We start from the raw sequence: 14,489 nt of genomic DNA, 5'->3' as shown, positions 1-14,489 counted from the left end.
TCCAAGGAAAAAGAAAAAGCTTTTTCATGTCTGCACTTCACCCTTGACAAGCCTCCACACACATGTACATTTCCTTTTGCCACAGTAAATGCACTGACATTACACACTGCAAGACCAGCACATAGTGTTGCTGTAAATCATCATAACAGCAGAGAAGGACATTACGGATCTCTAAACAAAGAAACTCCACAGAAAAAGCAACAACATGGAGACTCCTTTGTGTCAATAGTGTGTTCATTTTTTAAATTTTGTAAGACATCTGAACTTTCAGTCATTCATGTAGACTCCCTGGGGATCCCCCTGTGGAAGACCACCGACTGCCTCTGCTGGAACTGCAGTTTTCTTCTTTTCTTCTGATCCCAGCGGCACAACAGTATCATCTTAAATGTTGTACGGAATGTTTTGTTACACAGTGCATAGCACATAGGGTTCACTGTGCTATTGACATAGCATAACCAGTATCCCACTGCCCACAGAGTCTCTGGGATGCAAGAAGTTTTGCAGAAGGCATTGATCAGCACCATGATGTTGTAAGGTGTCCATGTTATGAGGAAAGCTAAGAGGATGGCACTGAGAGTTTGAGCTGCTTTCTTCTCCTTCACCAGAGACATACGTTTTCTCTTGGTGATCTGAGTTCGGGTTCGAGCTGCAAAACGCTTTGCCATAGCTGCTTCTTTAAAAGACAGTGGGATGGAAGAGGACTTAGAGGCTGTGCTACCAGTAGTGTTGTCGTTGGCAGTGGCTATTGGGGTACCATCAAGAAGCCCTTGGTTAGACTTAGACTGAATGCTAGACATTGATTGGGTCTTGTGTGAGCAGTAGCGTTGCTTGTAGCTGTTTTCTGTACTGTTTGTGCACTCAGGTGTAATGGGAGTAGTGGTAGTGGTGCTAACTGTTGACAAGCTGTTCCGGTTGTACTCAGCTGCCCTCAGTGGATCTTCTTCTGATGCTGCATCCAGATCTTCACATGAGGTAAGTTGAGAGTTGACAGCAGCTCTAATGCCAGGGAGGCTAAGAACAATGGAAAAAATGGCATGACTCTGGGAAATCATGTCTTTTCCACCACAGTCCTCATCCTCTGAGGACCCAGAGTGATCCAAAGAGACTGCAGCATCATTGTTGTTCCAGCTGTCACTGCTGCTCTGGTCTGGATCACCATCTCCCTGACGGATACTACCAGGTCTCCAGGAACGAACCCCCGGCCAGCAATGGAATCGTCCAACAAGCTCCTGACATGTACTCCTTCTCCTTGATGATCTGGTCAGCTCAAAGCTACTGCAATTTCTGGAACTTCCTTTGTGATGCACAAAACGAGTTCTGTCACTCCCCATATTTCCAACGGTTTTTCCTGTCCCACCATGACTTCCAGACCCCTGCAACTCGGCTAATTCTTTTGTACGATTTTGGGTCTCCTTGTAAATGCGCCAGTAGAGAATACTCATTATTGTCACAGGCAGGTAGAACGCTGCCATAGCTGTGCAGAAGGTTGTAATCGGCTCTGAGAGGAACTGGATATAGCATTCACTTGAGGGCACTGTTCTTTTACCTACAAAGTACTGCCACAGCAGGATGGCAGGGGCCCACAGAACTAGAGAAACAAGCCAGGCTAATCCAATCATGATTCCTGCTCGCTTTGTGGTTCGTTTGGCCCTGTAGGTCAAAGGCCTTGTTATTGAAAAGTAGCGATCAAAGCTGATGACTAGAAGGTTCATAACTGATGCATTGCTTGCAACATAGTCAATAGCCAACCAGAGGTCACAGGCCCAGGTTCCCATGGCCCAGTAGCCCATTATGAGATAAGGTGTGTAAAGGTTCATAGAAATGATCCCTATGATGAGGTCAGCCACAGCCAAGCTCAAAAGGAAGTAGTTATTGACTGTCTTTAACTGGCGATTAACCTTGAAGGACACCACCACCAGCATATTGCCAATAATGGTGACCAGAGACAGTGTGCCTGTCAGCAAGACAATGAGGACAACTTGCCACACAGGGTGGCCACCCAGGGGATCAAGGACTCTTGTTACATTGCTAATTTGTGACGTGTTGCTGAAGGATGAGTTATCAGCAGCAGCATTGGGATAAAAACCCGACCATGAGGTTTCTTCAAAATCTCCTCTATGAAGAGCATTGGATTGTGGATAGGCTCCGGCCACTGGCGGCGAGGGGTAGGTAGTCAAAAGAAGACCAGGGTCTGTGCTGTTGGAGCTCATTGTTGTGTTCTGGCATATTCTGAATAGAATGATAGAAAAGTAAAGAGGGAACAAAGGGAGTATAAGGAAGAAGCAAGGAGGGGAAAAGGGGGTGATAGAAGGATAAAGAGAAATAAAATAAAAAGAATAAATGAGTACACTTGCAAACCCTTCAGATCACCAGTAGGTGAAGCTATTCTTCTTTTCTAACAAGATAGCTAAGCTTGTCTGACAAATGTCTTTTGTAACAGTTTTTTCTTTATTCATTATAATTTATAACAAGATTTAGAACAATACGTTTGCATACTGAATTTATATCTAGCCATATATTATTATCATAACTGGACATCTAACTCAACAAGTTATATGGGCTACAGGGGAAAGAAGGAGAGAGTTTGCAATCAACACTTGTTTCTCATGACATCCAGCAAACTGTAGAGACACCTTACTGTCATACTGGCAATATGTTTTTCTATTGATGCCAATTCTACAAAACATATTTTCTGAAACTACCTATTGGGTGTATAAATGGCCGGGGCTTTTCACAGTAAAATCAAATGTAATCACACGAGGGAATTTTATACAAAAGCAAATGCTGCTCTTTGATGCATTTTCCAGCCTTAAAACGTAGTGCATTTTTGTTAAAATGCCACTCAGCCTTTTCCCTCAAGAAGAACCAACCTCTGAGGATCTTGAATTTTTACTTTTATTTTTATTTATTTAAAAAAAAAAATATATTTTTTTTTGTGTGGGGGGGGGGGATTAGTATACCAAAATGTTTTGGTATTTGGCAATTTCCAAATTCTTTGTGCTGATCGTTTTAAAAAGATTGGCAAAAAGGACTTTATGCACAAAACTATTAAATAACCTGAAAACCATGATTAGTAAAAAAAAAAAAAAAAAAAAAAAAAAGCAGCAGTAAAAAAGCTCATTTGAAAACGATAGTTACACAGAGGAAAACTGACTCGTCTAAGCTACTTTGGGTGAAACAATAAAGCAACAACCTGCTACAAGTAAAAACACTCAACCCCTTTCTCCCAATCTATCCAAACCGTTATCCACCTTATACACAAAGACCATAGCAATCTCACACTGTTCACAATGACAATAGCTCTCTGACAATATTTCATCTTCAGGGAAAGGCATTTGAAGCAAAGTGGTGCACCTGTGTCTAGAATGCTGGACCTCCCACAGAGTTGTTAAATAACCCCAGTAGCCAGCAGTGTCTGTGACACCGAGCACACACTGCTACAAATATTATTAAAAGGGCCCCCTGCTGTCCAGGCTGCAAACACACACTACTAGTTTCATGCACATATACGGACAATATTTTCTCCCATTTCACACATGTATCAGCCATGTTATTGTGTGCGAGGCTGCTCAGTTAAAGGAAAACACAGAGTGAAGCAATATCTCCATAGGAATAAAAAAATGTGTCCATGCACACAAACTGAAGAGCAGCATCATAATAAGCAAAATCAGCAAAAAATGCAATAAAATAAACAAACACGGCCTGTTAAAAATCCATAATTTATGATGACAAGTTTAAAATCCTCTTAAGACAACAAAGTCAGCGTTAAACTTTTTACAAAGCAAATTTGACACGGCGTATGATACAGCAACGTGTTACTAATGAAAGCTGAACAACTCTTAATTGGTTTACAAGGGCCAAATGTGTCTGTGTGAAGATAAGAGTTACAAAAATACAGACATTTCTCTCAAGTTTTTATTCTTGACAGGTTGAAAAAAACTGAGTTGAAAAGTGATTTTCGCCAAACAAGTAGTGACTTTCATTTAAACGAAGAAGCTCTGATTTGCAAATTAAATGTGAGTCACGTGCTGTTCTTTTGGGGGCGATCCAGACATGGAAGGTTTACAAAGCAAGGGTGGAAAAAGTGGCGCCTGCGGTAAAAAGCAAAATGTCAGACTTTTAGTGTTCCTTTCTGTTTTGCTTCAGTTAAAAGACGAAGCAGAGTCCATTAGATGAAAAAACTTACAGAAAACATCACATTGCTATAATAAACCAATTGGGAAACAAAATGATTACACTGACTGAAAATGAGAAAAATAACTTTGTTTTGCTGCATAGATGCGATTAATTCTATTTTACAACAGAAAACAAAAATATGAACTGATAGATTAAATCTTGTAGAGGCTGCTTCTGACTCAGCCATCAGACAAGGTCATCCACTATCCTTGATGGAAATAAAAATAAAACACTGCTCATAACACCCAGGCTGGCTTTTGTTTACCTCTCCAATTAAGCAATGTTTTATTTGAAAAGCCATATGTAACTTGAGATGACATACATTGTGTGGGTTAGATTTCAGTAAGCAGCTGCTATTGCCTTAATGACATTATGGCGTCAGCCTCAAGCCCTATAATATACCTCAAGTTTAACTCCCAGGCACGTAGTTGTAATGGTCTCAGGTACACAGAGAGATCAATACTCATTTATTGGGTTACTACACAGCTTATTCTTTTATTTTGAGGCTTTTGTACCAGAATGGTTGGACAGCACAACCCAAGCTGGGTCCAAGGATCCATCTAAATTGGTGACTATAGGCCAGGTGGTGGGAGTTGGGTAGAGTGCTATTCCATTAGGTTTCTAATTTTAGCAATCTAATTTAGCAGAGCAGTGGAACAGACATATAAAGTCCAGCATGGACTTGTTGGTCTCCAATTGCTCCTTTATGTAATGTGCACTCATAACTTCAGACACATGCAGCAAGACATCGGGAGACAGAGTGGGCTTTTTGCATTCACCATAATTAGGCACTGGTTTAATGACTACCGGTACTCAAGCATAAAAAAAAGTAACCATGACATGTACTTTAAGAAAAGTAGAACTACATTTAACCACAAAGTCAAAACAAAACAGACAAAAACTAAAACACTGACCACATATAAAGAAAAAGGGGTAAATAATTGGAGATGTAGGTTAGATATAGAAACAGGCCGAATTGACTGGACTGCTATGTAAAAAGTGGAGATTTCTGCTTTGTGGCAGAAGATGAGACTGAGGGGAAACCACTGGCCATAATTATGGAGTGTCATTTGTAAAGTTACACAGTCAAAAATTAACAGCAATAGTTTGGTTTATATAGCCTTTCATAAGAAAAAAATAGTGTTTTTTTTTTCAAAGTCATATTTTCACTATGTTATTCATACATTTATCAATGTCATGGTTCCAAACTAAATATTTAATTTACAAGCTAAATATTTAGTTTACAAACTAATATTTAGTTAGCAAATTATATATTTATTTTGGAAATTAAATGTTTAGCTTGGAAAATAAATATTTAGGTCTGAGCTAAATATTTAGTTAGCAAATTAAATATTTAGTTTAGGAATTAAATGTTTAGCTTAGAAATTAAATGTTTAGTTTTGAAAACAAATATTTAGCTTGGAAATTAAATATTAAATTTACATCCAAATATTTAGTTCACTAACTAAATATTTACCTTGCAAGTTAAATATTTAGTTTGTAAATTAAACATTTAGTGTGGAGCTAAATATTTAGTTGCTAAATAAATATTTAACTTGCAACTGAAGTATTTAGTTTGTAAACTAAATACTGAGCTTGTAAATTAAATAATTAGCTTGGAACTATGACATTTTATAAATGTATGAATAACATGGTTAAAATATGACTGAAAAAAACAACAACTTTTTTTTTTCTTATGAAAGGCTAAATAAACCAAAATATTGCTGTTATTTTTTGGCTGTGTAACTTTACCAACAGCGCCCCATACATAATAGCTATTAATGACTAAGATGAACTCTTTTTAAGACTTCTAAAGAATACAAAAATAAATCACCTTAATCTTTCCAGTAAGATTTCTGTCTGTATCTCAGAATTTGATGATGCAATGTTCCGCAATACGAGACAGTAATGACACCATCCCTAAATAAAGACAAAACATGGCAAACAGGGTGAAGTGCTTACGAAGAAAATGTGATCTCGCAAGTAGTCACAAGATTGTTGAGGTATTGATTTTGGCTATTCTGCATGGAAAATAATCTGCTGAAATCCCCAAATTGTAGTACTCAGAACAGGGCACATAATCTCAGACTTCCATACAGTAATCAATGTATGATATAATGTGATGCTAAAATCAGACAAAAGAGAAAGTGACAAGTATGAACCTAAAACTACCTTCACCACAATAAAATGTCTGAACAATCCACTTGGATGTTTTTGATTTCATCAATTCATACGTTGTTGAAGCACAACAGTTTGGGACATAAATATGTGTAAACCAAACATAGACATAAAAACAAAATCCAAATATAAAGATCATCATCCAGTCAGTCTTATAAGCACATTATGATTCACTGACAGTGGTTGTGGAGTAAAAATAAAAAAAGTGAAGTAAAAGCTACCTATGGGACAGATCTGGTTGTCAGGCTGTAAACTGAATAAGTCCTCTGGATTGGGGGCAAAATGTTTCTCACTTAAACAATGTTCATTCAGGTCATCTGGATGGTTTCTTTTTTCTGCTGAGGCATTTTGCTGGTGATAAGATGGTCTCTGGAGCCCGCCTTCTTCTCCGTCAACTCCTCTGAGGCAGCCTTGCCAAAATGGTTCAAAACACAAAAGTTCATGCTCAATAATCCAGGTATAAAATTCAACAATGTTCAGTCAGGTCACCGGGACGGCTTCTTTTTTTTTGCCGAGACATTTCGTCTTTTATCCGAAGGACTTCTTCAATCTGAGGAGCCACCAACAAACTGAATGTTTCTCACCTAAAGAAACTGGTCCAGATGACACGATTTAACCTTTTTTGTTGTTATCTACGTGGACGATTTAGCTTACAACCTGTTTTCAGAATCACTTTGGCCTTGGTGTCCTCAGGTTGTTTCTGTCAGTAGCAAGTTGGGCATCTAGCTTAAAACATTTGATTGTTGCACATGATGACTGATTGTTTTGGATGGGTGTGTTTTGCATGTGTTAAAAGCCTACGTTTGAAATTCCAACAGGAGGTTGGCTTGAAACACAGCAGTGAAGGCTGTAGACTGAGTAAGTCCTCTGGATGTGGGGACAAAACATTTCTCACTTAAAGAGATTGGTCCAAATTACACAATTTAACATTTTTGTTGTTATTTTTGGAGTGTTATGTTGTACTGGAAGGTGCAGTGTTTTAAGATGAAATGTTGCTGAAACATTTAAAAGCTGGAATAACTATTTTAGTTTTACATGGACACATGAATCAGAAATGTATATAAAGGATAAGTGCACAATTAAAAAAAAAGTTACTTTAAATTAAACAGCTGCGGCTGCAGGTTAAAACCCAGGCTGCGCCAGGAAGGTCGTTCAAGGTGAACCAATTGCCCAACATTTTGTGTTAGTTTGCTTACTGTGGCCCCGCAAAAGTGAGCAGCCCCACAACTAAATTACATGATAATATGTCAAGTTACATCTGAATCTAAATTCAACTGTTAGAGAAGTCATGAGTCTCAGTGCAGTGGATAGACTGAATAAATGAATATTATTCTCTTCTGTAATTGATGCAGATGCAGTAAATTAATATTTAACCTCTTTACTGGTGGATTGTTGACCTAAAGCTCAGTGACTGTCAACACAAAGAGTAAAAAAAACCCATCAGACAAATTACTAACTCACAGTTAAAGTTTAACGTTTCATCTTAAAAGATCTTTATTTTCTTGAACTGAATTTCCTTTTGTACTACTCAAAGAATACGTCTCTTTTCCCCAATCTTTGTTCACTTAGGTAAATCACTGGAAAAGATAAAGGATAATCACTGTAAGGAAAAATAATCGCTGCGATGTTACTTTAATTGATGATATGTGACTTATCTGTGCTGCTGATTATCCATGCTGCTGATCTCTTGCCTTTATGCTGCTGTATTCATACCCACCTGCTCTCTACAGGCTCGTGTTTTGGATTTTTTATTTTTTTTTATGAGTATTTAGCGTATATCTGGGCAGCACGGTGGCGCAACTTGAAGAGCTGCTGCCTCTCAGCGAGCAGGTCCCTGGTTCAAACCCCGGTCCAGGGGCCTTTCTGGGTGGAGTTTGCATGTTCTCTCCGTGCATGCGTGGGTTTTCTCCGGGTACTCCGGTTTCCTCCCACAGTCCAAAAACATGCATGTTAGGCTGATTGGTAACTCTAAATTGTCCCTAGGTGTGAGTGAGAGAGTGAATGGTTGTTTGTCTCGTTTGTCTCTATGTGGCCCTGTGATGGACTTGCGACCCGTCCAGGGTGTACCCCGCCCCTCGCACAGTGATTGCTGGACATGGGCACCGGCGACCCTCGTGACCCAAAATGGAATAAACGGGTAAAGATAATGGATGGATGGATGGATAGCGTACATCTTAGGTCTTTTAGCATATCGTTTAGCATTTGTTTAGCATACATCTTAGTGTATATCTTAGATCCTTATATACTGTTTCTTTTTAGACTTATATTTTTTATATATTTTTGGGTGTAACTGGGACCTTGAGTACACCATTTTGTTCCATCTCATGTACCACATGTGATGCGAATGACCATGAAGAACCTTGAACGCCATATCTTAGTTTAATTCAGGTAAAAAGCAAACACAAACAAAGTTACTTCTTCTTTTGTTCTATCAAATGCTGTTGTTGCTGACGTTGCATGTAACTGGGACCCTGCGTACACAATTTCATTCCACCACATGTACCACATATGATGAGAATGACAATAAAGAAAGCTTGACCTTGACATTGAAATGTAGACATATTAAAAATAACAAATGTACTGTATGTTGAACATTTGTCAGGAAAGCCAAACTGGAGAAAGCTATTTATTTAGTGATTGATTTAGCTAGCTTATGATGAGCTAAATCTATCTAAAGCTGGTGATGGTGGTTCTGCTGCCAGAGGATGGTAGAAAGGGGTTTGCACAACCGCCTGAGGCCATCTGTCAGGTGCTCACTGCTGACAAGAACAAGCATTTAGTGCTTTTTTGTGGGGCAGAAGATTTACTGGCTGAAGTAAACAGGCAATCCTTTAAGTCAGCTCTTAAAGTTCACAGATTTTTAATTTGGAATGTGCTAGTTGAGCAAATTGTTGTGTGTGAAGTCCCGAAACTGTGTGTGATTAACAGGGAAATCCATGCTTCATGATAACTTAAGAGTTTGAGGAGAAGCTGTGAATAAGGTGGAAGAACTACACTATATACACATCTTGTTGTATATATTTTTTGACTTAGGCAATACTAATTATTAGTATTTATGAAAAAAAATCCTAGTTTCCTTTAACTTAATGGTTTGTTTATTGCAATGAGCAAAAAGTTATTCATTAAAATCTGCCAATAGAAGCAAATTAATACAACAAAATCTTTTAGAAAAACTAATAAATAAAGGGATTATCTTTATTGGATTGTTTAAATACATATTTATGTGTTTGTATATTTAGAAAAAAATATTGTTGTGGTGTAGAGTGGAGAAAAATAAGGGGACGCTTACACAGCTGGAAGCTCTGCTGTTCTCGACAGTAAAGAATATATACAGTACACGTGCTACAGTTGCTTGAGTGCGTACTTGTGAGCCGTATCAGAACATCACGCCATTTTGAAGGGCTTGAAGTGAGTATACACAACTTTCAGTATGTCTCAGATTGACTGATTAACTATTGAAGCCATTATGCCTTAAGCCAAGTGTGAGGTATCCTTTCCAATAAGGAGTACGGTTGAATTCAAGTAAAAAAATTAAAAAATCCTTATCAGTGCTGGAGAAAGTTACTGGATCTGCACCCTTTAAATTGTTGACAATTCTGTGCCATACCTGTATATCTCATTTTAAGATTTTTTCTTCTTCTTCTGAGATACTTTCTCATAAAATCAAGTGCTCTTCATCTTCTCTAGAAAGTGTTGATGGGCTGAACATCTAAATGAGCACCTAGGAAAAATTGGATTTTAAAACGCATTACTAAAATACGAGGCGTGGAACCAGCAGCTTACCACTGGCAAACAAAATGTGAGTTTCAAATATAGTAACAAAGCTACTGCATTATTTTTTAATTAAGAGATGCACAAGATTAGAAAACCAACCAAATATACTTGAGGCAAAACAGAATTTTGGGGTACAAAAGGTTATTTCATGTTTTTTTTTTTTGATGAAATAATGAAGACACTGAACAATGGAAGAAAGAGGAACAGTCGACAAATGTAATAGCTGATGTCAGTTTAATTAAAAAAAGTAATATGTTCAGAAATAAGTGCAGAAATTCATATTTTAATCAAAACAGCCGTAGTATTTTTATTTCATATTTATTTTGAGAATGATGGAATATTCAGAGGTTTCAAACAAAGTTCTATTCTCAAAATACAGTATATTACAAGTATGCTCTTATTTTTGTAGCATTTGGAAGCAGAGAAGAACGAATTGTTGATTTTATAGTTGTTTTTGGAATGTATAAGCTTCAGCAAAAATACCATTGTTCACCTCTTCTGGTTAAAACTCTAAATGTGATAACTGTAAACTCTTCCTCTGGGAAAACTTCCTTGAGGATGAGTGGTTTTCATCAGAAAAACCAAGAGCATCTGTACAATGGAAGACGTCCTGCCGTCCCTTAATACCAGGAAGCAGCTCAGCATAATTATTCTGCCTTAACCTTGTTTATTCTCATTTATGACCGTGGGCAGCCAGGAGATCTGCTTTTATTGAGGTGTCCTTTTTGCGGCAATCCAGCTTACTGCTGCGCTGTGTCTGAACCCTGCTTCCACTGGCACCACGAGCCATAAACTGAGGTCTGACGGGAGTTAAGTCTGATAAAATAACAGCATGAGGAAGTGAAACAATAATTAGCGTAAGAGGTTATGCACAGAGCCAAGAAGGCTATGCATGAACTGTAGCCAAAATGTGACGCCTGACAAAAACGTCTGTTGTGACAAGGCCAGGTTGGTGGTCTGCAAGGGATCTGAGGTGCACGAACGGATACGTTCAGCAAGACACATCTGCTTGACTTTTGTCTCCTGTTTTATTTGTTTTGTCAGTCCAGAGTGTCAGTCCAACTTTTAAAGCAGTAAACCTTTACATGAGGCTCAATGATTTGCAACTCTGTGTCTTATTTTCACATGACACTACCCTGCACTGTGACAAGGGCAGAGAGGATGTTCATGCATATACATTTTTTTATGTCTAAGTTCAAAACAGGACCTTCTGATTTTGCATTGTCTAGTTATGATTATGAAAAAAAAGATGCTTGTATGATGTTTCCACGACAAATAGTTCTTTCAGTTTTTTGTCTTTAAACACAAAAAAACCTATTTCATTTCTTATTCCAGATACTTTTGACTGAGCAGCTGTTATTGTATATATTTAGATTTATAGAAATCTGATAAATCAATTGCGCATTTATTAAACACATTGCTCTTAATGACAATTGTAAATACAAATGACAAAGGAAGCAGAGCAAGGGATTCAGGAAGATGTGTGTGCACTGGAGACCCTAAAATTAATCTAATAGCTGTCTTTACAGCTGTTTATGAACAGCTTGTTGGTCAACAACATCATTTACGCTGACATTTATTGCCCCTAAAAATAAGTATTTGTGAACGATTTCATAAAGTACTCATGCAAAGCTGATAAATAAATGTCCCTCATCTTTGGTCTTTTAACTTTGCGTTGCATTAATGAATGGTTGGAAAATATTGGCTACACTTTAACTGCAACATATACATATACATGAACATATTTAAGCAAATCCAGTAGCACTGCTTCTACACAAAATGTATTTTTTGTTTGTCATATAAGAAGCAGTTGCATTAAAAATGCAATGTGAAGCGAAAACTGTATAAACAGAAGTGGGATGTTGTGCTACACGCTCATGGGATTTCACACACATCCTCACCTCTGCGGTGGGTCTCTGTGCTTTTTGACAGCCTCAGTAACAAGCTGCTGGAACTCTTTAGACATGGCACTCTTAGACACTTAGACATGCCTGTGTAGTATATGTGTATGCGAAAGAAAGAAAGAGACAGGAAGAAAAACAGAGAGGTAAAAGAGAGACAGTGGAAGAAAGGCTTAGGGATATGTCAAGCCAAAAGGCTTTGGCCACTTCACCACAGCTACACACTGAAAGCTTAACCTTTCTTTCAGTCTCACAGTAAATCTAAATCTGGATAATCTCCAATGCATACCTCCTGTGTGTATGTTTTAAAACAAAAGTTAGGTTTCTGTCGTTGAAATTACTCTGAGCTTTATGAATGTCACAAAGGACCTTTCAGGAAAAAAGTTGAGCGTTAAATTTGCTTCACTGACAGCAGATTCCAAACAATTTCCACAATCCAAACTATGCAATGCCATACTTTGACAAACAGTGTTGTTTTGTGCAAGTCTAATTCCAACGCTGACCCTTTGTCTTGCCCTTCATGCCTAGACTTGAATACAACCCTTCATAGATGCTATACACATGTAACCAGTATTGCAATCGATCCTTAAAAGGAAGCACAGCCATCTGCCTATTGAACAGACACGCAAAAGAGAAGCAGAAGGAGAAAAAGCACACTCTCTCCTCTATGTAAACATGCTTCAGCAGAAGGAGAGGGGTCTTATTAATGCTGGAGACTGAGATGCATGGATCTACATTGATGGAAAGACTACCGGACAGTGACTGAAGGAGGTGAAAGGATTTGAGGATTGGAATGCATGAGTTGCTTGTAGTCACACCTCCTGCTTTGATATCCCAATTTATCCAGCAGTGGGATGTTGTGTGTTTATGTGAAAGGGAAAGAACAAAACAGACTTCTAAACTCAGGGCAAAAGGCTGTCAGGTGACAAAGACCATGTCTGGTAACTGTACATATAACACATGCATGTAAACGCTTCTTTGCAGATGTGCTTACATAAGACTGACACAGACGAAAAAAATAACACCCTTAGCAATGTTGACTTTGTCAAATATTGTGCTACTCTTTCACTCAGCATAGGCAAACAGACCATCAGCTGCCTATTCTCAAACACTTGTAAGGGGCAGTGAGTCAACAAGGAAGTTTTGAAAATGATCCAAGACCTGAACTGCCACAAAGAAGGTGCTGCTGACAGGACTGGTTATAATACAGTCCAAACATTAATCCTGGCGGATGTAGACAGGCTGACGTAGATGGTTAACAAAGCACTAAATGTATTACAAAGCCAAACCCTCACAGGAATGTGGAAATACACACATACGCTTACATCTCTGTCTGCCCTTCTGCCTCATTCAGTCAAACATTGACGACCCAGCCACCTAACCCCTTTCCCTTGATGTTACACACGCTAAACACAAACATACTCCCACCCAAACACAAACTTTGCAGTGGGTGTATCCTATTTCATCTAATAATATCAAGGTGACGTGAATACACCTGCATCGAAGCTGAAAATAGCTTTTAAATTTGATTCCTGAAATTCTCTGGGGAAGTCATAGTGGTCTCATCTGTCTCTCTCAATATCACTAGACTATTCTCTATTTACCAGCTGCAGATGAACCAAACACAATCTCCAGATCTGCAGAAAGAAAAGGGGGGAAAAGGAGAGCAAAGGGGAGTCACATTTTCCAACACAAATGCACACAAGAATTACAAGTGGGCATGCACACATAAAGTTTAAGAACATGGACATCAAGAGTTAGTATTCAAGTTCTCAAATGTGATTGTTTACTCTCTTGTAAATAAAAAAGGCGTTTGGATTACCATTTTTTTTCCTCTACTGTATAACTCATGATTACTGATGCCACTCCACTGACCATATGTTTAATAGAAACCAACAAATTCTAAACATAGCTATAGTTTGAACAATATTTCTGATTTGAACATTTCTGTCCAGATGACCTGATTGAAAAATGTTAGATTGTATACCTCGATTATTGAGCATGGATTTTGTTGATTTCTGGTTAGAGGTAAGACCCTTTTGAAAATGATTTTATGCAAAAATATTGCCAGAATTGCAGAAAAGCCAAAGGTTATATCAAACAAAATTTTAGGCAGCTTCTCCGTCACATTGAGAGGAACCAGTCGAGGTGTTAGGCATCTGGTGAGGATTCTCCTTGAACGCCTCCCTCGGTATGAGTTCTGGGCATGTCCAACTGGGAGGGGACTACAGAGAAGACCCAGGACATGCTGGAAAGACGATCTCTTTCAGCTGGCCTGGGAACACATTGGAACTCTCCTGTATGAGTTGGAAGTGGTGGCAGTGAAACAAGAAGTTAGATACATAGCTAGATAGATATAGATAAGTAGATAGGTAGCTACAGATAGATAGGTAGCTACAGATAGATAGATAGATAGATAGATAGATAGATAGATAGATAGATAGATAGATAGATAGATAG

The 14,489-nt window shown here is 38.3% G+C and overlaps 1 protein-coding gene across 1 annotated transcript in view; it reads right to left on the bottom strand.

The window, feature by feature from the left end:
- Positions 1-228: 228 nt before the first annotated feature.
- chrm3a (cholinergic receptor, muscarinic 3a) overlaps positions 229-14,489 on the bottom strand; it is a 128,038-nt gene continuing 113,777 nt past the window's right edge. Inside the window, exon 3 of the mRNA XM_037686121.1 lies at positions 229-2,229. Coding sequence (XP_037542049.1) covers positions 276-2,210 — 1,935 coding nt within the window. The 5' untranslated portion in view covers positions 2,211-2,229 and the 3' untranslated portion in view covers positions 229-275. The remainder of the gene's footprint in view (positions 2,230-14,489) is intronic.

The sequence above is a fragment of the Nematolebias whitei genome, chromosome 1 (genome assembly GCF_014905685.2).
Source record: "Nematolebias whitei isolate Nwh7 chromosome 1, NemWhi1, whole genome shotgun sequence".
In the NCBI taxonomy this organism is placed as follows: Eukaryota; Metazoa; Chordata; class Actinopteri; order Cyprinodontiformes; family Rivulidae; genus Nematolebias; species Nematolebias whitei.
This window is presented reverse-complemented; position numbering and strand designations above follow the sequence as displayed.